This window comes from Arvicanthis niloticus, chromosome 6 (assembly GCF_011762505.2).
Source record: "Arvicanthis niloticus isolate mArvNil1 chromosome 6, mArvNil1.pat.X, whole genome shotgun sequence".
In the NCBI taxonomy this organism is placed as follows: domain Eukaryota; kingdom Metazoa; phylum Chordata; class Mammalia; order Rodentia; family Muridae; genus Arvicanthis; species Arvicanthis niloticus.
In genome coordinates this window covers 54581813-54607168 of record NC_047663.1, presented here as the reverse complement: position 1 = coordinate 54607168, position 25356 = coordinate 54581813, and the positions used below count along the sequence as shown (strand labels likewise).

Genomic DNA, 25356 nt, shown 5'->3' with positions numbered 1-25356 from the left:
TTAAATATATACCACCGTGGCTGCTGGAGAAGTCAAATTCACTGGCACTTATAGACAGAAATCCCATTTTTAATACTTCCTCACATCCATTTTTGTAGCGGAAATGGGGTTTCACAAGCAACTTGAGGTTGTTTGTTTGTTTGTTCATTCGTTTTTAATGAGAGAATGTGCGTGTGGCTAGGGAACGGTTTGGGGGTAGGTCAGAAGTGGGAAGGGGATGATTTGACAATGAGTCAGAGGTGGCAGACTGGAGGAAACAAAAGCAGCTGTCTTTCTTTGGCTGTTCTTCATCAACCAGATTTTAAAATTAAGCTTTGAAGCATCCTTCCAAAGGGACAATGAATTGAAAAAAAAATCCCATCTTCTTGGGAGGAAGCGACAGTTGTTGCAGTGACACTGAGAAGCAGAAAGTTTCCTTGGTTTAATATTGCAATTGTGTGGCAGCTGAAGAGCCTTCCCAGAGGGCACTCGGTGAAACAGAAGAACTCCAGGCAACAAAGTGCACGGATTCCAGAACTCAGCAGTCTTTGAAACAACACCTTACATTATTCCAAGGACGGATCGTTTTCCTATCACCAACAACTCAAATTATTTATAGGAGATTGATTCATATACTTAACCCAATGTGAGAGGGAATATTTCTAATTATATCCAAACATCCCTAATATGAGGGGAATTAGGCTTGGAGACCTTCCTTGCCAAAAACACATTTTGCCAAATATGTTTTAAGAAAGAGGAGGAGGTTACGTGTTTTCCATATTTGATCCTATAAAAGTACCCCTTGGAATGAGAATGACTTGTCTTTCCTCATAAAGCTTCAAGGTAAGAGTGTGTGAGGACAGGGCTCTGTGTGGACGGGAAGGGATGCCTGGCTGCTGGTGTGCATGCCACACATCCTGGCTCCTGCTGGCCCTGGCAGTCCTTCCAGTGAAGCACTAAGTTACTCTGTAGCAATTGTAATTAGATGTTGTGGTCTTCCCAGTCATTTCCTGGTTCCCTCAGATAAGAACTGTGTTCTTACTGGGAGTCACTACCTTTTAATCAGAAGGCATTTGCTGGTTTTTTTTCAATTACAGTTCAGACCCACGGTGGAAGTTGCATCCCTAAAGGTAAGGTCTTCTTCTCCCTCCCCGCTTTTTTTTTTTTTTTTTTTTTTTTATTGTGAGAGCAAGTAATCTTCTTTAGTATTTGCAAAGTGTCTTGGGGTTGAAAAATGAAAAGCATTTCAATGTCATGGCTGATCATGCTTCTGCTGAAAAACTCTGAGGGGGCTCAGGAAACTGGGTCTCATTAACACAGATCCTTTGCAGCATATGTGATGCTTTCTCAGAGTCTTGGGAATTTTGTGCATGAGGTTTTCCATATCTAGCTTTGTAGTTTGTCTTTTGAGTAATTGCAGCATGCAATGAGACACAGTTTGCTCATTTAAAAAGAAAAACATAAGCATTCTATGCTACAGCTTTTAGCACTAATTAATAAGACAGTGAGATGATGTCTAAATGGACAGATGGAATGTATCAACCCTGGACTTACCGAAGTACAAATCTGCATGTTGTCTAATAGTCTGTCAAATAAAAATTTAAATGGTGAGAAAGTGGTTTCAGCAAGACAAAGTATTTTAATTTTGATGTCAGCTATTGCAATTTGAATGGAGAAACGGGAAAAAAATTTTCCCAATGGAGCTTTCCTCGAAAAGGGTATCTTTTAAAATCACAATATGGATTATATAGGATGACTGCCCACAGAGTTTATGGATGATAAAAAAGTTTAATTTTAAAGGAAAATGTTGAAGGAAATATTTTAAAATAATATGAGTAAAATAACATGAAAATATAATGAAGCTTGTCAAAATACAGATAGAGGGATAAGAAACTGTCATTTTAACAAAATAATGCCAAACCAAGTTCTTCACAGTTCTGCTTTCTATTCTAGTGTGCAATCTTTGTAACTGGTAAGTCTGGCGTTGGGGAACCTCAAACTCTCCACATGAAAAAGAGATCCTAAAACTTTAGCCATGGAGCCTGATTGTTCTTTTTAAGAGGCAGCCAGCTCCGAGCCTGTCTCTGTATCTAGCATGTGTTCTCAGAGGTGTGAAGGCTGCCAGAAAGAGAAGGACTCCCTGCTGCAAGGTGCAGGAAATTCAGTGGGGAAGAAAGAAAGTATAAAGAGCCAGAGAACATCTTAGCATCCCCTGTACTTTGCATTTTATAGGAGCCAATGGTAGGCAGCTTCTAAAGATTAATATACACAACAAACGAGGTGCTGGAGGCAGTAGACATCTCTCACAGTAGGTGAGGCACTACTTTCCAAATGCATGATTAAGTACTTGTCAGCGCTGGCAAGGAACAAGGAGTCTGACATTTTAGCCACACCACAGCCAGGGAGGTGGGTAGGCCCAGTGCAATGCAGTCACCCAACTGTCAGGAAATGAAAAATAAATGCATGTGATTCTAATAGTCAGTTTCTGAATTTCTACCATTTCTCCCTTTGCCAAACAGGCTCTCCCACTGGGCTGCGACCAATAGACTGCAGCCATGAGTTCCGACGCCGAGATGGCCGTTTTCGGGGAGGCTGCTCCTTACCTCCGAAAGTCTGAAAAGGAGCGAATCGAGGCTCAGAATAAGCCTTTTGATGCCAAGTCATCTGTGTTCGTGGTGGATGCTAAGGAGTCTTTTGTAAAAGCAACGGTGCAGAGCAGGGAAGGAGGGAAGGTGACAGCCAAGACCGAAGGAGGAGCTGTGAGTAAAACATCTGGATCTGCTGACACTACACCACTGGGCTAGTTTGACTGACACTTAGTTCCTAACTTAATATCTCTTGTTTATGGACAGACTGTAACAGTAAAAGATGATCAAGTCTTTCCCATGAACCCTCCCAAGTATGACAAGATCGAGGACATGGCCATGATGACCCACCTACACGAGCCCGCTGTGCTGTACAACCTCAAAGAGCGTTATGCAGCCTGGATGATCTACGTGAGTTTGCTATTCTGGTCTTTTGATCAAGAGAGTAGTTAATAAGTTATTTTTTTCTTTTAAAAAAGTAGATAATGAATATCTCACCCAATAATTATGTCCCCTTTTTTGATGCAGACCTACTCAGGCTTGTTCTGCGTCACTGTCAACCCCTACAAGTGGCTGCCAGTGTACAACGCAGAGGTGGTGGCGGCCTACCGAGGCAAAAAGCGCCAGGAGGCCCCGCCCCACATCTTCTCCATCTCTGACAACGCCTACCAATTCATGCTGACGGGTGAGTGGCTCAAACAGTTTTTACATGAATTATCACCTATAACCTAGCAATATCAGAGTCCAAAAGACCTTTAGAAAGAATCAGTTGTTTGTGATTGTTCATGATGTTCTAATTGTTCACAAAAGGTGCAACAGCAGGGAAGGGTAGGCACTATCAAGCCAGGGACTTAACTCTGTTTGCACCTCAGCCCTGACACTCAGCGTCTTAGCCTTGCTTGGTAATGTGTGCTTTTCTTTGTGTGTTTGAATAATGAGAAACTGGTAACTGAGGGACACACTGCTTGACTAGAAGTGCAAGTCACGTAATCAATGCCCCTCACTGCCTCAGTTGCTCCTTGCTTGGACTGGCTACTTTTAGAAGTACTGCCATTTTTAGTCATCAGATCCTTGATGGTGGCTTCTCCTTAGAGAAGGTGGTGTTTGGGATCCCTCATGCTTAGAACCAGAAGTGTTTGTCCCGCAAAGGATTTCACTTTGAAATATGTCTTCCTGGTCATTCTTTAACAACTCAAGGAAGGCCATTCACAGGGTTGTATTCTGGGGCCAGAGGAAGAGGAAAGGTTTTCTTTGTGAGGTTAATTCACCCATTTAGAAATGAAATCTTAACCTTGGTTTGAACATCACCATTCCCACCTGTAACAGAGCACGTGCTGTATTTCTAACAGTAACTGTTAATCAGTGGGAAGTGTGCCATTGAAATCTATAGATGGTGGCTGGTGGGGGAGGGGAGGAGAAGGGTCTGTCTTTGGAATATACTGTCCTTTATATGAAGCCAATAGGATATTCTTCCTGTAGTGATGTAGTCATGATAGCACTTTGTTGCTTTCTTTCTTAACTTGAAAGACTAGAGACTAAAACCCATCTATAACTTTACAATAATACAATGAAAAAAAATTCCATGGAAAATATGACAATTGAGTTGCTACTCAAGAAAAATGTATGTGACTGACTTATGTGCTGACTGCACATTGCTTCTCTTCCAGATCGGGAGAACCAGTCTATTTTGATCACGTATGTACTTCTATTCTGAAACTCATTGGCGTTTTCCTCTCACTGGGAAAATGAAAAATAAACCCAAGGAGAAAATTAGGTAGTATTAAAGAGATGACAAGATCAGCATGGACCCAGGATCTGCTTCAGCTTCACTGTAGAGGGTAGATTGAGTCCAGATGTAAAACAAGAATGCTGTAATCTACCCTGCTGGTCAGTATAGCTTTGAGAGCACTAGCCATGTGGCATTCCTGTGAGTAGGAAATGTAAAACTTCTTCTTGGAGCTTGGCCAGAGCTCAGTCCAATGCAGAGAGTAGCACACAGCCTAATGAATGTAAAGCTTTTGGAGGACAGCATCAGTCATGTTCTTTGAGGCCTACTTAGGGAACTTCTAACCCCTGTGAGAGGTAACTAGAGCTGTATCTCTAGTCTAAGGCATCCAAAGAGTACACATCACTCAAGATTTCTTACTCCTCCCTCCATGACTGCTTGGTGGACTCTTCAAGAGTAGGTCTCAACACCTAGAAAAGAGTCTGGACCATCTTAAGCACCCAAACCACGTGTTCAACAATAACAAATAAAGGGATTCCCCTACTTGTCAGTGAGAACTAAGAGAAAAAATATGAGTTATCTATAGACTAAAAAGACCTCACCTAGATGACAGTGACAGAGATAGATGTGAACACAGATGCATGAGAGAGTAAATACTGTTGGTAGAAAGAGTTTCACCAGCCACAAAGTTCAATTTTCCACATATTGGTGTTTGTTGGACAGCGGAGAATCCGGAGCTGGGAAGACTGTGAACACGAAGCGTGTCATCCAGTACTTTGCAACAATTGCAGTCACTGGGGAGAAAAAGAAGGAGGAAGCGCCTTCTGGTAAAATGCAGGTGAGCTGATTGTCACATTCCAGAGTCCAGGACCTTTGGGGGCTCTCAGGCAAGGAAGCCCAGAGCCTGAGATGTGAGGACTGCTTTTTGTCTCATAGGGGACCCTGGAGGATCAAATCATCAGTGCCAATCCCCTGCTGGAGGCCTTTGGGAATGCCAAGACCGTGAGGAATGACAACTCCTCTCGATTTGTGAGTCTCTTGGTCTTTTCTACCTTCCGTTGAAACTATACTGAAGGCATTGCATTCACTCCTATCTGTGTCCTTCAAACTTTGAAGCTAACATCATCTTTTTCCCTTCCAAGGGTAAATTCATCAGGATCCACTTTGGTACCACAGGGAAACTGGCGTCTGCTGATATTGAAACATGTGAGTAACTGGACCTTCTAACTAGATTCCAAGAATAACAAGTGAGGCTTTGGAGGAACACTCTGCAGCTCCTGCTCAGCATGGAGCTTAGAAACCACCTCAGCTGCCAAACAGGCTTGCAGTGAGTGCCAGCCCTAGGCAAAATTCACAGGGTGCTTTACCAACCCAGGCATGAGCTAACGATTATGTAGGAATTGCCAGGCATTCTTGGACTCATCTGAAGTACGCTGGCTCAGAACACCTACATTTCAAATTGAATATTTCAAAATATTCAAAGAACAAAGTACCATGGGGTAGTTGAGTTGTCTATGGATTCAAAGTATGTGATTTTTTTTTCTTTTTCTGAGCCTTGATAACTAATCCCCTTAGTGGCCTCTTTATTAGAATGCCAGGAGACTCTAAGAAGCAGCGGTTTCAAGACTAGATTATATTCCAAATGTCAAGGTTCTTCTCTATGACAAGTGGGCATTCCTTTAGCCAAGGACATAGTTCCTTCATTTTTGAGGTGGTAAGAGGAAACTCAGTGTTTGCAGAGATGTAGCATGTAACACTTTATAAACCTTGAGTTACTATCTCAAGGGGTCATAAGACTTAGCTGATGACCTCAAGTTCTAAAACCATTCTAAGACACTTGGCAATCCCCTCTTATCTGATGTTGGTTCTCCACTACAGATCTTCTGGAGAAGTCTAGAGTCACCTTCCAGCTGAAAGCTGAGAGAAGCTACCACATCTTTTATCAGATTATGTCTAACAAGAAGCCAGATCTAATTGGTAAGAACCTTACATTCACAGATGGAAATTAGTGTTTCTATCAACAATTTCTAATACTAAACATATACCCTGAATCCTATGTACCCAGAAATGCTCCTGATCACCACCAACCCATATGACTACGCCTTTGTCAGTCAGGGGGAGATCACAGTGCCCAGCATTGATGACCAAGAAGAGTTGATGGCTACAGATGTAAGTCATATATTATGGATGAGTATATGCTAGCAAAAGCCTGGTTAGGGCAAACTACAAATCCTGCCAAGTGAGCAGTGCCTTCTGCCCTCTCACTTATCCTCTTATGTCTCCTCACAGAGTGCCATTGATATTCTGGGCTTCACTTCTGATGAAAGAGTCTCCATCTATAAGCTCACGGGAGCTGTGATGCATTATGGGAACATGAAGTTCAAGCAGAAGCAACGTGAGGAGCAGGCTGAGCCAGATGGCACCGAAGGTACCAAACCCAAACAGCCAAAGCCAAATAAAACTCTCTACATGGGTTTGAAAAGAAAATATAGTCCAAACTCAGGTTTCTTTTGAAGCTGAGCTTCTAGAGAACACACTCAAATTTATCCCCAAATAGGGTGTATAAAGCAGCCTAAGCATTCTACCTCTGTGTATTATGGGCCCTGGAGGAGGTAATGATGGGAAACTAAATTCTGTTTCTGCAGTTGCTGACAAGGCTGCCTATCTTCAAAATCTGAACTCTGCTGACCTGCTCAAAGCCCTGTGTTACCCCAGGGTCAAGGTCGGTAATGAGTATGTCACCAAAGGCCAGACTGTGCAGCAGGTAAATGCATGCCCTTTGTGAAGCACACACACCAGACACCTTCTTGGCATTATTAACGATGCCAATAAGAACTGTTCTGTCTCTGAAGGTGTACAACTCCGTGGGTGCCCTGGCCAAAGCTGTCTATGAGAAGATGTTCCTGTGGATGGTCACCCGCATCAACCAGCAGCTGGACACCAAGCAGCCCAGGCAGTACTTCATCGGGGTCTTGGACATTGCTGGCTTTGAGATCTTTGATGTAAGTTGGCAGAAACTTTGTTGCAGAAAAGTTTGCGAATATTGTTCTTGTAGTCCGCAAGGAATATCTATGAAAACTGACTGTATATAAACCCATCCATATAAAAGGACTGAAAATCTGGAAAAGGGTATGAACTTTGGAGTTAAACTAGAGCTCTGTCCTTTCCTCACTGTGTGATTGTAGGGGTAGTATATGCCTGGTCTTTGCAGAATTTCAACAAAGACCCATCAATGTCTGTAATACCTTCTTGCACGTCTTTTTGTCAATTATAAGACTGCTGCATTTAAAGCTCTTAAAACAATTCCCGATACACAATCAGCAATCAGTAAATGATTGACAAGATGGTAAAGCAACAATAGCATCCAAGTGGCACCAGGAAAGGGGATGTCAAATTGATAGACTTTGAGATCCCTATCTGCTTAATTAGGGAAATGAAGTGTGTTTTGACACTACAGTATCTTCTGCAACTGACCAGGCAGAAGTGAACAGAAATAGTAACTAAATAAATTCAAGTATGTCTGTCTAAAAAGAATGCCATCCAGTCCAGTCAGTCAAGGTGATATGCTCTCTACTTACCAGTAGGATTTCTAATTGGTCCCATTCTGAAATTATATCTGTGGATCTTTTTTTCTATGAGCATATTGATAACTGGATGACATTTGAGTAACGGGATTTGCTACAAGTGAGACAAAAACCCCACCATGGCAGGAGAGCGGTTAGCCTGCCCCACTGAGGAAAGCCCAGAGACACTTTCCTGAGAAATGGGATGCTAATTTCCATCTCCACCTGCGTAGTTCAACAGCCTGGAGCAGCTGTGCATCAACTTCACCAACGAGAAACTGCAACAGTTCTTCAACCACCACATGTTCGTGCTGGAGCAGGAGGAGTACAAGAAGGAAGGCATCGAGTGGGAGTTCATCGACTTCGGGATGGACCTGGCGGCCTGCATCGAGCTCATCGAGAAGGTTTGTGTGCCCTGTTTAGATAATAGTTGTATGGTGTGTAAACAAAAGACAACAAAACCTCGGTGTGTGCAACGGAAAGGGACGTCCACTGATAGACAAAATGAGGAAAGTATGCTGATAAATGAGACAAGATGTTTTCTTTAAAAAAAAAATCATTCTTTGACTACTTTGCACACGCACGTATATAATACATTATACATAATGTATTTTGGTTATTTCAATTCCACATCACCAATTCCCCCTGCCCCTGCTTAATTCTTGACCCATCCTCAAAAAGTCTTTCTTCTACTTATTTTTTTGATGCCCTGAGTTTGCATGAACATACATGAGCATGGAGGAGGGGCTTGCTCACCACAACATGGGCAACTTATTAGTGGCTATCCCACAGAAGAAAATACACCTTTCCTCCCTAGCTGCCACTAACTGCTTGTAGTTCTTCAGGGCAGGGTGAAGCTTATAAACACTCTCATCCAAGGTGGAAGGTTAACAGACTCCATTTTGTACATTTGCTGGGCAGGTAACTAACCACAGCTACTGAGATCATGAGGACAGTGGCCAGCTATGTCACATCCAGAGACACTGGTTCACCCATCCCCCACCTTCCAGCCCTTTCATTTCTTCTGTTCTCTCTTTGGAGAGAGATATGTTCCATAGAGTCCAGAACTCTATGCCTATCCAGAATTTACAATCAAAGTCTTACATAGAAAGTTATCTCTCTTTAAAAAATTAGCACTTATTTTCTTACTTCTCTGACATCCTTAGAATATGAATTTCTAATGCTATAGACAGAGACTTTCAAATTTGAGCTGTGCTAAGCTCATCTCAAATACAACACTAAGACATTGCTCCCTGCTCTCACTCCCATGAGTTCTTTCTGTGAAGGTTGAGTAAGCCTTAGAGTCTGCATTGTTTGCAAGACCAACAGTGAACTAGTGCAACTAGTCTGGAAGGCGTACTTGGAAGAAATTCTGTTCTAAGACTTTTGGGGTAAAGACACAAACCCCAGAAGGGCATAGCTCTCAACTGTCTTCCTTTGTTATATAGCTAAGAGTTTCATTAAATCAATGACTTCTAACCAAACAAAGGAGTCTTCATTAGCTCTGTGTAACTGAAGACAGATTTTAGCCATTGGTGTCATCTTTCACTTCTATGAGCAGACAGAGTTCATGTAGCATTTCTTTCTGCATTTATTCTTTTAGCCAATGGGCATCTTCTCCATCCTGGAAGAGGAGTGCATGTTCCCTAAGGCAACAGACACCTCCTTCAAGAACAAGCTCTATGAACAGCATCTTGGAAAGTCCAACAACTTCCAGAAGCCCAAACCTGCCAAAGGCAAGGTTGAGGCCCACTTCTCCCTGGTGCACTATGCCGGCACTGTAGACTACAATATCGCTGGCTGGCTGGACAAGAACAAGGACCCACTGAATGAGACCGTGGTGGGGCTGTACCAGAAGTCTTCAATGAAAACTCTGGCTTACCTCTTTTCTGGGGCAGCAGCAGCTGCTGAAGCAGGTGAGTTTCAATCAGCGATATTTATAAATGTGGAACTCCTAAGCCGAGAAAGCTCCTAAGAGCTTCTGACCATGCTTTCCTTTCTCCCCCAGAGTCTGGTGGCGGTGGTGGAAAGAAAGGGGCAAAGAAGAAGGGTTCTTCCTTCCAGACCGTGTCAGCTCTCTTCAGGGTACAAACTTCATTTTCTCTCTAAGCAGGTTTGGGATGTTAGATTGGATGCTGCTATATATAAAGGGTATGACAGGGCTGAGATATTGTCTTGAAGGCTCTGAAATTGGGGAGGGGTGGGTCAGCTGACAGTGGTAGACCTGAATTTTAGGGAGAGTCAGAGTAACTTTGAAGCAATCTCTCAATAAATAAGATAAGGGTCGGTAGTGAATTATAGACGCATCAGATGGAAAACTAAATTGGGAAGCTGGCAATGAGGTCATTCAGTATTAAAAAAATACTCCAGTAGGAGAGGATTGCATATTTGATGAAATTTTCTTGAACTTCTGGGAGCTTCCAAGTGATTTAGGTTCTTAAGTATGTACTAGGAGTCTATCCTTAGTAGAGGCCTCTTTGAAAGTGGAGGTGAATCATGGCAGGAATTGAAGAGTGAGTCAAAGGGAGAAAATATAAGAAACCAGATGTGATAAATCAGGAGGATTTCAAGGAAAAAAATTCTTTTTCCTTGGCAATCTCAGCTCTTAATTACATCTTAAAAACCAGATGCTCTTGTTTTGCTGAAAGACTTTCTCTGAAAAATGGTAAACTTTTGATATTCAGTAATATGACTCTTAGTAGATTCAGTAATATGACTCTTTTTTTTTTTTCTGGTTGTGTGGCCAGAAAAAGACAAGAGCTTGTGAAAGTAAAGTATCCATGGAAGGTTGGAAGGCGACTCTGGATTAGGAACTAAGCCATGCCAAATATCTCAGGAAAGGCCCCATGTGTGGATGTAGCTCCACTGTATGCGTACAGCACTATGATAGATATGTACCATGTTAAGAAATTCATCAGCAGTGAGTGGCCATCTCAACAACTAACAGGAAACCATGCTCGTGGTTCACAAAGCGTAAGCCAGGAGGACAGGTCAAGGACTTAGGAACTCCAGCCATGAGTTTGGAAAATTCAAAACTGAATACTGTTCAGTAGAATTGAACCAGAGCGGCGGCTCATGGTCATTATGTCTGTAAATAGGGCTGTATATAAGAGCACATACTCAACAAGCAATCCTATGACTCCACAGGAGAATCTGAATAAGCTGATGACCAATCTGAGGAGCACTCACCCCCACTTTGTACGGTGCATCATCCCCAACGAAACCAAGACTCCTGGTAAGACACTTCTGTATCTATCTTGACAGGTCCCAGTGTGTTTGTCTCAGAGTATAAACCATGAAATGCACGTGTCCTTTCAGGTGCCATGGAGCACGAACTGGTCCTGCACCAGCTCAGGTGTAACGGGGTGCTGGAAGGCATCCGCATCTGCAGGAAGGGTTTCCCCAGCAGGATCCTCTACGCAGACTTTAAGCAGAGGTTGTATATTTTTCATGGTGGATTATTTTAAGGTTTCTGCTTTTGCTGTTTAGCAAGTAGAAAAGGCAGCACATTCAAGTGACTTGGGGACACATTGTAAAGTCCTTTGGCTATACAAAGAATGTATAAAGGGATAATATAGTGCCTTCAATAGTTTTCCTGTGGTTAGGAGATTTGTTTGGTGCCAATATCTATGTCATTTATTTGGTTGGCTTAAACAGATACAAGGTTTTGAATGCAAGTGCCATCCCTGAGGGACAATTCATCGATAGCAAGAAGGCTTCTGAGAAGCTGCTTGGCTCCATCGACATTGACCATACTCAGTACAAGTTTGGTCACACCAAGGTAATCCTCTTGAAGTCCAACTTAACGTTTTCCAGACCCTTTGCTTCTGATGCTTCTGATCTGTAACACTGCCTGCACACAGGTCTTTTTCAAAGCTGGTCTTCTGGGGCTCCTAGAGGAGATGAGAGATGACAAGTTGGCTCAGCTTATTACCCGGACCCAGGCCATGTGCAGAGGGTTCTTGGCGAGAGTGGAGTACCAGAAGATGGTGGAGAGAAGGTATGAATAAGGGCAGCATTCACTGTTCTAGTCCCTTTATTTCTGATTCCTGTTAGAATCCAACTTTGAACATTTCTGCTCCTACCACAGAGAGTCCATCTTCTGCATCCAGTACAACGTCCGTGCCTTCATGAACGTCAAGCACTGGCCCTGGATGAAGCTGTATTTCAAGATCAAACCCCTGCTGAAGAGTGCAGAGACAGAGAAGGAGATGGCCAACATGAAGGAAGAATTTGAAAAAGCTAAAGAAAACCTTGCAAAGGCGGAGGCCAAGAGAAAAGAGCTGGAAGAAAAGATGGTAGCTCTGATGCAAGAGAAAAATGACCTGCAGCTCCAAGTTCAGTCTGTGAGTGTCACAGTTCTCCCTGATGCTAAAATCTCAGCTCAGTGTTAATTCCTCAGAATCAAGTGACAGGCTAACAATTGTTTAAATTAACAACTCCCTTAGTGTTTTGTAATATTCTACATGCAACAGCACTGCAAATCAGTTCAGTAGGAGTCTTAGTTGCCTGGAAAAAAAACCCAAATGATTCCCATTCTTTAATTGCTTTTCTTGGCAGACTGTGAATGGGAAATAGGGAGATATTTGCTTTCCTACAATCCTACTTATTGACAAATGCCAAAAGAACAATATTATTAGTGAATAGGAAGGAGACCTTGTAATAAAAATGTATCATTCTCAGTTCAATATTCCAAATATTTAACCAATAGTTTTCTAAAAACCTTCTATACAGTTTTGTTTTTAGGAATTTTAGACTATCTAAAAGTATTGGATCAAGGCAAGGCTTTCTATAGATAGTCATTTTTTTTAATGCATGGCATGAGGGATTGGGCTGATAATCTCACTCTGATGAACTAATAAATATCCAGAGACTTGGAAAATAATATGGGATGAGGGGCTACCATCTAATCTATTTTTGTTTCCCCCAAGCTACTGTCATAATCAAGCATAGAAACATGAAAGGTTCCCCTTTAGATTTCTGAATTCAGAGGGGAAACAATCAGTCCCACTGGGTCTTTATTCTGAATATATAACAAAAGGAATTTCAAACATCAAGGTTGGCTTGTCTCTTTACTGTAGGTGGTAGAGACTGAGGTTTTCCAAAATGAGAAGAACAAACAGATTATTGAAGAAGATGCCTAAGCTTATCCAACTATTCTCTCCCCCACCTCTCTCTCTCTCTGTCTGAGTGTGTATTAGCAGTATTCCATCTACTACCCGCCTAGTAACTATCTCATGAGTTCTAGAGCCTAGAGATACAAGTATGTTGTCACAGAGTTTATATTTCAAATCCTATTTCTTCACGAGAAGCAAGGTGAATACTTATCCAAGTACTACCTGTCCCTATGACCCATTCTCGTTGGCTCTTCCAGTCATTCTTCTAATTCTAAACTCTGTTGTCATTTGAAGATGCTCTTTCCATTTAGGTCGCTTTTTTTGTCATGTTCACTTTCCTCTTAGCAAGGTTGTGATACTCAGTTCTTCATTTTAATATCATTTTTTGTATACTAAACTTTAATAAAGATAAACATTAAACAAAGAAAGCTGATTTGAAATTATACGCTGACACATTAAACATAAAACAAAACAATGGTATCATAGTTTTACTGGAAACCATGTTTTACATTTCTTTGCTATTATTCAAGTTAATAGGGAGTGCCCTGATGATTTTTCTCAGTGGTGGAAAGCTAACTAAAAGAAATTTAATGTCTTAAAAACATCATTTGCTTGCTTATTTTAAAAATATTAATAAAATTTTTATTAATATTATTAAATTATTATAATATTAAAAATATTAATAAAATTTGGACTAAAGGGTCCAGAGAACTAAAATCTAAAAAATTTTAATATCTCTGTACAGGAAGCAGACAGCTTGGCTGATGCAGAGGAAAGATGCGACCAGCTGATCAAAACCAAAATCCAACTGGAAGCCAAAATCAAAGAGGTGACCGAGAGAGCTGAGGACGAGGAGGAGATCAATGCCGAGCTCACGGCCAAGAAGAGGAAGCTGGAGGACGAGTGCTCAGAGCTGAAGAAGGACATCGATGACCTTGAGCTGACACTGGCCAAGGTTGAGAAGGAGAAGCACGCCACGGAGAACAAGGTTTGACATGTATACATGGGAAGCTTAGGACTCATTTTAATTAAGAAGTAAAGCATAAAACCAAAACTATTAAGACCTAACACTTAATGCAAAGCATGTTTGCTTCCTAAGGTGAAAAACCTCACAGAGGAGATGGCAGGCCTGGATGAAACCATCGCCAAGCTGACCAAGGAGAAGAAGGCCCTCCAGGAGGCCCACCAGCAGACCCTGGATGACCTGCAGGCAGAGGAAGACAAAGTCAACACCCTGACCAAAGCCAAAATCAAGCTTGAACAGCAAGTGGATGATGTGAGTCTAAGACCTCAGAAACATTTTTTTTTAAAGTTTTATAATTAAGCAAGCATGAGTTTGTCTCCCCATGACATAGTGGGCATTACCAAAGCACTTCTGCCATACGAAAACTTTAGAATGTAATTGCTGACACGAAGACCAAGATTGCACACACAAGAAAATCAACAAGACATGTGGCTGATAACAGATGATATGAATTAAAAAGTATAAAAGGCAATGAGGTCTTGTTCACCAAGACTTATATGAACAAAACAGTCTTTAGCTCACTAGAAACACTGGTGGCTTCAAGAACCCAAGGGTGAAGGCACATATTCTAAGCGGAAAGCATAGCAACATGTCAACACGCCTCATGCTCAGAGGGACAAGGGAACCCTGGACAAGAATGTGGAAGATCAGCTGGCCTTACACATGATAGGATATCTAAGAGGGAACCTATTGGACGTGTGTGGATACAGGATGCATTAGCCAAGGTCATGGTGTGAAAACATCCCTTTGCTGCCCATCACATGTGGGAAATATTGCCCATAAGGGACTCAGTGGGATGTATAGAAGCCATGATGTCTCACTAATAATCATGGCACATATCAGTACACTTCACATTTTAAACACTGGCTCTTTAGTCTAAGCATGCAACAGTACAAATGGAGGAGTGATGAGACAGGTCTTCCTAATTCATTAATTCATAACCTCCCTGCCCCCATCCGCAGAGCATGCTGATACACTATAAATTAATGTCACCAACTTAGCCTGGGGCAAATGTGCAATTCTAGGGACTGCATTTAGGAATTGTTAACTTTTAGCTTGAAGGCTCTCTGGAACAAGAAAAGAAAATTCGGATGGATCTTGAAAGAGCCAAGAGGAAACTGGAGGGTGACCTAAAACTAGCCCAAGAGTCCACAATGGACGTAGAAAATGACAAACAGCAGCTTGACGAGAAACTCAAAAAGTAAGCAGTGAAGATAAAGGTCTGAGGGGGGAGATTATCATCAATGGCTCTGTGACTGACCCAAGGGCTTTTCCTATAGGAAAGAGTTTGAAATGAGCAACCTGCAGAGCAAGATTGAGGATGAGCAGGCGCTTGGCATGCAGCTGCAGAAGAAGATCAAGGAGCTGCAAGTAAGTCCATGACTTCCATCAGTCCAGTTCATCAGGGAAAAAAGATGACTGACCCAAGATGCTGAGTCTGTCCTTTCCACAACCCCCAGGCCCGCATCGAGGAGCTGGAGGAGGAAATCGAGGCAGAGCGGGCCTCCAGGGCCAAAGCAGAGAAGCAGCGCTCTGACCTCTCCCGGGAACTGGAGGAGATCAGCGAGAGGCTGGAAGAAGCCGGCGGGGCCACTTCAGCCCAGATCGAGATGAACAAGAAGAGAGAGGCTGAGTTCCAGAAAATGCGCAGGGACCTGGAGGAGGCCACCCTGCAGCATGAAGCCACAGCAGCTACCCTGAGGAAGAAGCATGCTGACAGCGTGGCTGAGCTCGGGGAGCAGATTGACAACCTGCAGCGGGTGAAACAGAAGCTGGAGAAGGAGAAGAGTGAGATGAAGATGGAGATCGATGACCTTGCTAGTAACATGGAGGTCATCTCCAAATCTAAGGTACAAACATGATATAAATGCCAAAGAGATTTCTATAGGCAAATCATTAGGAACTTACAGGAGGAGGAGCAACACAAGTTGGGACTAGGGAAATGGGGAGTAAGCCTTATGTGCTCACCCTAAGTAAGAATAGCCATACTCAAATGACAGAAGGAGTGAAAACTGAGCTCCTTCAGAAACCAAAAATTACTATGCCGCTATACATTTTGAAGTTTTAAAATGCTTTATATCAATCATAGGGCTTTTTAGTCATCCTTTATGATCAAACAAAATTTGCTTCTCATAAACATGCCATGGGCTCAGTCAGGCATCATTGTCTTAAACCACAGCTAAGAAAATCTAGAGAAGGCACTGGATTCAACAAATAACATAGTAGTGGTATGCTCGGACCATGGGCCTTGCTATTCTTCTCACGGCAGCTGAAGCTTATTATTATCTTTGTCTGTAAAGACAGTTTTATTCTCAAATCAACAGCTATGTCTGGATCACTCAAGTGTTCTTTGGCACAAGTTTTTGCTTGAATAGCTTCTGCAACTCTTTGAATACAGGGAAACCTTGAGAAGATGTGCCGCACCCTGGAGGACCAAGTGAGTGAGCTGAAGACCAAGGAGGAGGAACAGCAGAGGCTGATCAATGAGCTGACTGCACAGAGGGGACGTCTGCAGACGGAGTCAGGTAGGCTGGATCTGTGGAACCACAAACTTACCATGGGTGTTCAATTTACTGAATACATTACAGAGTTACTTGAGGTCACATATTACCTTCCATGGAAGCATCTCATTATTGAGCAATGACATAAGGTTGCTTTTATTTTTCATAAAAAGATAGGTAGTTCAGTAGGTAGGTAGGTAGATAAATAAATTGGTTGATACAATCATTTTTTTTGCTTTGAACATCATATAACAGATTTAGATGCAATCAAAAAGTTATCAAATATGAGTTGATCATTTAGGCACATATCCATAGCTGTAGTCCCAGGGAGTTGAGGTAGAAGAATGCTAAGTTTAAGATCAACCTGGCATATGCTCTGTGCTTTAGGCCTGCTTAGACTACATAGCAAGGCTTGATCTCAAAACAAACAGAATTATCAAATACAAAGTTTATCTCCCGATTGACTCTCTGCTTTTCTAAATACTGTCACAAGCTAACAGTTATTTTTCCTCATTAGCCTGATGTTATTCCCATTTGAAAATGACACATCTTGGGAATGATGGAGTACCTTGTCCAAGTAAAAATTGGTGGGAATGAACACAGTTCAGTAAGGAAACATGAGTGCAAGTGAAGCTGTAGTTTTGACCAGCCTGATTGGGAAGTCAGGATGTATTCTTCTCAATGACTTGACCAACTTTCTGCTAAAGTCATCTTGCTCCTCCTGTGACACCCAAAGACTGTATTACTGTTGTTAAGGTGGTCAGGACATTCAGAGTAAAACAAAGCTATTCTCAAGTTAGGAGACTCCCCCAAATTTCTCCTCTTCAGTACACGTTTCTATTCCTATCAGTGGTATGATCTTAAGAAGGTTAAACATTGAACACATGCTTCCTAATATACTTCAAAACAGGCAAGACTTGTAACGAATTTTCACAGGGGGTGCAGCAAACCTTTCCTAACCTTGTATTTTCTGAACATGTTACTTCAAGAACGGAAGTCAAACTTAAGCACCATTTATTTTGGGAGCTGTTTACGATTCAGAACCAACTTATTCTGGGGACAGAAAGACAGTTACTTGCTCTCCCATCATGGGTAGGCTCCCAGAGTGTCTACTAAGCATCAGTTCTGCATATGGGGTCTGTTGTTTGAAGATTCCCATTTCCCACCAAAAAATGTTTCAGGTGGCCAACTCAGTAACTCAGTAGCCAGAAAGCATCTGAGTACTTCGAATGTTTTCTGTATATTGTTTTTCATGTGTTCACTCACCTCTTTTAACTGCAATCAGATCATCTTAAATATCTCCCCAAACCTTCTTGGTTGATCATAAAGAGTTTGGCTCAAAATTCTCCCTATTCTCATTGCACAAAGATTTGCTCATCAGCATTGAAGTGGACGATGAACATCTGATATAACCTCCATCTGTCATCGTGTTTTAGACTCAGTACCTTCTCTTCTCTAGTTTTTCATTTTGGAGCTTTAATGTCTAGTGTCAGGCTGAGTTTTCTGGACCTTGGTTTTTACAGGTGAATATTCACGCCAACTGGATGAAAAGGATTCATTAGTTTCCCAGCTCTCCAGGGGCAAACAAGCCTTCACTCAACAGATTGAAGAGCTGAAAAGGCAGCTTGAGGAGGAGATAAAGGTGAACTGGCTTCTTGTTGTTGTCATGGTTATCATTGGTTTTGCAGTTGTTTGTACTTTCACTGTGTGTGTGAATCCCATCCCCTTTGCTGGTGGGATCTAAGAGCTTAGAGAATAAATACCTATTTAAACACATAAAATTAGACTTCTAAACTTTTATTTTTCAGGCCAAGAGTGCCCTGGCTCATGCCCTTCAGTCCTCCCGCCATGACTGTGACCTGCTGCGGGAACAGTACGAGGAGGAGCAGGAAGCCAAGGCTGAGCTGCAGAGGGCCATGTCCAAAGCCAACAGTGAGGTGGCCCAGTGGAGGACAAAATATGAGACAGATGCCATCCAGCGCACAGAAGAGCTGGAGGAGGCCAAGTATGTGCCTGACTTGGTGAAAATGACAATATATTTACTAACAAAGTGCTTGGATCAAGAATTCTCTGTGGGCAGAGGGTCTTTGCTTTCTCAAAGCTCAAGAATGCTAAAGAAAAATGTGAACATCAATCCATATGGGAAATACAAATACCCTAGGTAGTCTGTGGAAAGATATGACAGAAGTCCATGGCAGACAGAGAAAAGATGTAGGCAAGAGAAAGCCGAATGATAAGTTTTCAAAGGGGGGAACTTTTGACCTCATTCTGTCTACACAGATGCAGATAGAATTAGTATGGCAGCTTATTCAGTTAATTATATACTCCCATGTGCTCCTCCTCTTCCTCCTCCTCCTCCTTCTTCCCCTCCCCCCCCCTCTCTCTCAACCACTAATGCAATAATTGGCCTAGGGATATGAGTGCAAAGACAAAAATAATCTGGATTGATAGTAGTTCTCTTTTTGTATGCAAAAATATACTGTAAGAGGAAATAGAAATATGTGATCAAGACCCAATGTGGTATGTGGACAGAGATGCTGCAGTAAGAGAGAAAGCACATTGTTTTTATAAAGGAATAGTCACCCAACACCATCTGAAAGTTCAAGACTGATTTTTTTTTTTTTTTTTTTTTGTGATCTAGGTAGGAAGGAATCTTACTTATCAGTTTAAGGTGCCCTTAGGCATTCATTCTCAGAATAATGCACAATCTATATATTGATGAAATTAATGTTTTGATAGATGCTTAAGAGTGATTTTGAAATAAACTCTCAGAACTGCATTTATTTTGGGAAAGATTTTTTTTTTAAATTGATGGATTAACAAAAAGCTGGCAAAAAAAGAGAAGAGATACAATTACTCAGACAAAAACAAGCACATCTCACTTTTAACATGGTCAACATTACTTAGTATGTGGGCCAGTCTATAAGAACACAAAGATTAGCAAATACAGACTCCACTCTCTGAGCACTAAAACTGAATAGAGATATAGGTATAACCGGTAGGAATTTGATGCGAATTCTAAGTTCTACAAAGGAAGGCTGAGGGATCAATTTGGCTCAAGCTTCATAAAGTATAATTATGCTGAAATGTGACTGCATTTAGCACTTGGTGGTAGGAGACCAACAGTTAGCTCCCAGAGAACCCATTGTGCCCAACAAGCTTCAGAAACCTGGTTGGGGAAGTCTGGCTTTAGAAATGCTCACTAATAGCTGTTTTGAAATAGTCAGCTCTACTGATAACCATTCACATCTACTATCCATTCTCATTTCTCAGGAAGAAGCTGGCTCAGCGTCTGCAGGATGCTGAGGAGCATGTAGAAGCTGTGAACGCCAAGTGTGCTTCCCTGGAGAAGACAAAGCAGAGGCTGCAGAACGAGGTGGAGGACCTCATGATTGACGTGGAGAGGACCAATGCCGCCTGTGCTGCCCTGGACAAAAAGCAGAGAAACTTCGACAAGGTGTGCTGTGGTGTGTGTGTGTGTGTGTGTGTGTGTGTGTGTGTGTGTGTGTGTATGTTCCTTTGTTAGTTTTTCTCCTTAATAATTATTTTTCAATCTGAGATCACTCAGATTAAACTCAGAGTTTCTAGAACACACGGCTTCCACCCTGACCCTTCAGACTTCATCAGCTACATTTTTTTCTTCACCCCTTGCTCTTCAGATCCTGGCAGAATGGAAACAGAAGTATGAGGAAACCCATGCTGAACTTGAAGCCTCCCAGAAGGAGTCCCGCTCTCTCAGCACAGAGCTGTTCAAGATTAAGAATGCTTATGAGGAATCTTTAGACCAACTCGAAACCTTGAAAAGGGAGAATAAGAATTTGCAACGTGAGTGTATCTCCCAATTTTTTTAACGAGCGATTTGAAGGAATATCCCCCACCCCCACACTATACACATTTCTGTTTCTTTTTTCCTGACAGAGGAGATTTCTGACCTCACTGAACAGATTGCAGAAGGAGGGAAACGTATTCATGAACTGGAGAAAATAAAGAAGCAAATTGAGCAGGAAAAATCCGAGCTCCAGGCTGCTTTAGAGGAAGCAGAGGTAGACACTCTATTGAACAGTTCACAACAATTATAGAAGGAATTAGGTCCTTGCTCTGGGGTGTAAAGATTGGCAAATCAAAAACATGAAAAATGATTTTTTATTCTCTCCACTGAGGATGAAGATAAAGAATGAACAAAAGTACCAAAAGTACATATTAAGAACTGTGGTAGAAACAGAAAACAAACAAAGATGAGTAAGGGGAGGGTCCTTCCTTAAGGAGAACCATCTGGCTGGAGAGAGAAAAGTACATAACGTCAACAATTATGCACACCATGTATTTCTATAGCAATACAGTAAAGGAGCATATAGAATGAATGGTGGGAGCACAAAGACAGGAACAAGTCTTTCCTCCTGAGGAGGGATAGTTTAACCTTCCTTGGACACTACACAGTACCATTTTCCTGCTAACATTGGCCTTTGCTGTCCTTAAGGCATCTCTGGAGCATGAGGAGGGAAAGATCCTGCGCATCCAGCTGGAGCTGAACCAAGTCAAGTCTGAGATTGACAGGAAGATTGCTGAGAAGGATGAGGAGATCGACCAGCTGAAGAGAAACCACATTAGAGTCGTGGAGTCCATGCAGAGCACGCTGGATGCCGAGATCAGGAGCAGGAATGATGCCATCAGGCTTAAGAAGAAGATGGAGGGAGACCTCAATGAGATGGAAATCCAGCTGAACCACTCCAACCGAATGGCTGCCGAGGCCCTGAGAAACTACAGGAACACACAAGGCATCCTCAAAGTAGGTAACACCAAGAGGTAATACCAGATGAGTAGTGTGACCTATCCCAAGGACACCGTGTCTCAATGATTGTTCACTGCACAGGACACCCAGCTGCACCTGGATGATGCTCTTCGGGGCCAAGAGGACCTGAAGGAGCAGCTGGCCATGGTTGAGCGCAGAGCCAACCTGCTGCAGGCTGAGATTGAGGAGCTTCGGGCCACGCTGGAACAGACTGAGAGGAGCAGGAAGATTGCAGAGCAGGAGCTGCTGGATGCCAGTGAGCGTGTGCAGCTCCTCCACACCCAGGTGTGTAAATTAGTATGAAGGGGAAACTCATGCATGGATATTAGCTTTGCTCAGAAATATACACATAACGTTTTATGAAGAACTAAGTTTAACATGTATAATATTTCTGTTTATTTGACCTATGATGTCGAGAATAGACCGTCCTTTAAAAATATGCTGTCAACTCAGATAATTTATGGAACCCTTGAGGGATACTAGTTAATAACTAGTTTACAGGGTCTTCTGGACATCTGATTTTCTAACTTTGTTCTTCAATATTTAATATTTTCTATGTTTGGTATTTTAATCAGAACACCAGCCTCATCAACACCAAGAAGAAGCTGGAGACAGACATTTCCCAAATCCAGGGAGAGATGGAAGACATCGTCCAGGAAGCCCGCAATGCAGAAGAGAAGGCCAAGAAAGCCATCACTGACGTGAGCAGAGGGTGAAATGGAGATAGCAAGTCTGAATCCTGCAGGGCCTTGTCAGCCCTTACCAACTCTGTTTTATCACTTGCCAGGCTGCCATGATGGCAGAGGAGCTGAAGAAGGAACAGGACACCAGTGCCCACCTGGAGCGGATGAAGAAGAACCTGGAGCAGACGGTGAAGGACCTGCAGCACCGTCTGGATGAGGCTGAGCAGCTGGCGCTGAAGGGTGGCAAGAAGCAGATCCAGAAACTGGAGGCCAGGGTGGGTGTCTTAGTCAACATCTGTTCCTCTCTTTGTATTGTAGCACATGACTGTTAATACCTAAGACAGCCAGACCTTGTAGGGCATCCTGAGATGAAGAGCAGATAGTCCCTGTTGTCTGACAGCTTAGGTTTGGGCACTTGGATGAAGACATCAGGATCTACATATAAAACAGCAGGCCAGTTGAAGATGTAGAAACTCATTGACTAATTAGTTGATAGAAAATATTTTTATAAGTCTGCCTTTGAGGGCTGAAGAGATGGCTCCATGGTTAAGAACACTTAGTGCTCATGCATAGGCCCACCCATGTGATGACTCGCAACCGTCTGTAACACCGATTGCAGGGGATCTGATAACCACTTCTCATCTGTGTGGTGTACATACACACATGCAAGCAAACACTCATACACATAAGGTAAAATAAGCAAATCTAAAGATAAAAAATTTTTCATCCACCTTTTGGTGTAGGTCCGTGAACTTGAAGGCGAAGTCGAAAATGAACAGAAGCGCAATGTTGAAGCTATCAAGGGTCTGCGCAAGCATGAGAGAAGAGTGAAAGAACTCACTTACCAAGTAAGGAAAGGCCTCCTCTGGGTTCCTACCCCTACCCAAAAGACATTAAAAACCATAGGTACAGAAAAGAGAAGTGGTATTTATGCTTTCAAGAAACTCACACTTTAAAAATCTTTCAGACTGAGGAAGACCGCAAGAATGTTCTCAGGCTCCAGGACCTTGTGGACAAACTGCAGTCAAAGGTCAAAGCATACAAGAGACAAGCTGAGGAAGCGGTAAGATCAGAACCCCTGTCATGACTGGGCAGACAACAGATACTAGGAGGAAAAAAAGAGCAAACCAGTGGAAAATGACCTAGTGAAGGTTGAAGAATGTGATACAACTGACTAGTGAGAATAAGGATGGGGGTATAGCTCAGTGGAAGAATGTGGGCTTTGTATCTCTGAGGCCATGAGTCCAGTCGTAAGCATCCAACCCAAGCAGTTAAAGCATAGTCCCTATAGTGTTCCAGAGAAGTGGGGAAGCAATGTATGGAGTCTTGTTCCTGAATCAGCAAGACTGAGGAAGAAAACAGTGTACCTGGGGCCAGAGAACCAAGCAGAAAGTAGGTCACAAGGTCTTCTGGGTCCTGGAAAGAAGCCAAGAAGCCTTCATCATTATACAAATACAATCAGGCCACAGAATCAAGGAACATATTCCCTCCTAGACCAGATGTGCCCTGCTTTTTATTTTTAAAAGTGCCCTTGCCACAGTGTAGAGAAAAGATTGTTGGATAAACCAAGTAGGTGCAGGAATTTATGCTAGGAAGATTTTCAGGTGGGTGTGTGGGTTGCATCAAGGCAGAAATAAAACAAAAAGAATTGATGAGGTTCAGGATTTGTCCTTGAGAGAGAAGGCAGTAGGCTTGCCAGTAGGCTGGCCCTGGAAGTAAAAGGAAGCTAAGCAGGAATAATCCTCCAAATTGTGGTGTGAGTAGCCAGGTGGGTGAAGTAAGGTATAACTGAAATGGAAAACAAAGGGGACCAGATGATTCGGAGAAGAAGGAAATAGGAATTCTACTTTAATTACATCACAAGTCATTGTTGCACACACAGGAAAGAGATCTAGAGAGCAGCTGAAGTGTAGTACATAGTACGGAGGCCAGAAGGTTCAGTAATGCTCTAACCAGTGGGTGGCTGCAGCTCTATGCCATCACATTTACCCTTCTCTGACTCCTGAGGAGTCAAGTGTTACTTGTCTCTGTGGATACATGTACCTACACAATGCAGATAAGGTCCTCTGTCCATTGGTGGCTTTTGTTGACCCGCTGAGCTCTTAGCTGAGAGGAAGAGGAAGAGGAAGAGGAGGAGGACAGCAAAGAAAGGAGAGAGAACAGACCTACATACATGTGCACCTCACACCGACAGCCTGGCAAACCACATAGCTTCCCTCCACTCCAGCTCTTGCATTTGTTCTACCGTGAGAGGAAGATGCAAGGGCTTTCCTGAGCTACCCCTATTTAAAGTAATTTTAAGCTTCATAAATGTTCTAAATCTGAATGTCATATTTTGCTAAGGTTCTTAATGAGACATTAAAAAAAAGAATAATTACTGGAGACTAAATTAAAACTGGCCTTTCAAAATTCATTACTGTATCTACAAGCATAATCAGAGACAACTTGAATTATTTTAGAGAATACTAGACATGTTTAATTCCTAAACTTTATTAAGTGGGGGATAATTTATGACCCAAGTGGCAATAATTTATATTCAGTTTGGTGTCATAGAGATTGCTTGTGTGAGTCTCGTTCATCCTTGGGAGCCTCAACAGCAATGGCAACAGAGCCTAGGACACAATCATAGTAGTGTTAGCTTTTATGAAAGTTCAGAGACAATATCACCTGTGTTTAACAATGCTTCATGAAGCATACAGGGAGTTAATAGAATCAAAAAATGTTCACACTTCTCTAGACTCCTTTGAAAATTTATTAGAGTGGATTGGTTTTAAGCAAAAAGACACCCAAGATGCACTGACTCTAAAGTCTAGAAGTGTGAGCATTTTTCCCTTACAAATACATTCTTATTCACAGGAGGAACAATCCAATGTGCGATGTAAGCACACTCATTTATGTCATCAAATCCATGAGCTATCCTGCCCCCAAATAAGAATGTCACCAAATGACAGAACCTTTTACTTTCTCATTCATGAAACAAACCCTGTAGCTTCTTTTAGCAACAAAGGCAATTAACAAGCAGAAAATGTTAATTTTTGTTCTCTCCAATTTGTTCCCACTCACAGGAGGAACAATCCAATGTCAACCTTGCCAAGTTCCGCAAGATCCAGCACGAGCTGGAGGAAGCCGAGGAGCGGGCTGACATTGCTGAGTCCCAGGTCAACAAGCTGCGGGTGAAGAGCCGGGAGGTTCACACCAAAATCATCAGTGAAGAGTAATCAATTCAAATGCAGGAAAGTGACCAAAGAGATGAGCAAAATGTGAAGATCTTTGTCACTCTGTTTTATACTTACGACTTTTGGAGATAAAAAATTTATCTGCCAAGAGCTTGTCAGTCTCTTTCTTCCCCCTTTTCCATGGCAGTTGATCATTTTGTACATCAAGGAGAG

At 42.3% G+C, this 25356-nt stretch overlaps 1 protein-coding gene across 2 annotated transcripts; it reads left to right on the top strand.

The window, feature by feature from the left end:
* The first annotated feature begins 1070 nt into the window (after nt 1-1070).
* LOC117710152 (myosin-1) lies at nt 1071-25293 on the top strand. Of its 2 annotated transcripts, none has more exons than XM_034504811.2 (39): nt 1071-1109; nt 2499-2738; nt 2832-2975; nt 3093-3249; nt 4232-4259; nt 5014-5128; nt 5227-5319; nt 5433-5496; nt 6169-6267; nt 6356-6459; nt 6580-6718; nt 6936-7054; nt 7143-7292; nt 8087-8257; nt 9457-9769; nt 9862-9938; nt 11001-11088; nt 11172-11289; nt 11511-11634; nt 11717-11853; nt 11944-12199; nt 13716-13958; nt 14070-14246; nt 15050-15195; nt 15275-15365; nt 15455-15844; nt 16393-16519; nt 18019-18137; nt 18304-18500; nt 19769-19952; nt 20155-20320; nt 20414-20538; nt 20973-21281; nt 21366-21569; nt 21860-21985; nt 22072-22242; nt 22711-22815; nt 22935-23030; nt 25033-25293. In XM_034504811.2, exons 2-39 carry the CDS (start codon nt 2535-2537, stop codon nt 25183-25185), a joined length of 5829 nt encoding a protein of 1942 aa, XP_034360702.1. In that variant the 5' UTR covers nt 1071-1109; nt 2499-2534; the 3' UTR covers nt 25186-25293. The 2 variants fall into 2 exon arrangements, with proteins under 2 accessions (XP_034360702.1, XP_076792708.1); XM_076936593.1 differs by having other exon boundaries at nt 24824-25113.
* Nucleotides 25294-25356: the final 63 nt, after the last annotated feature.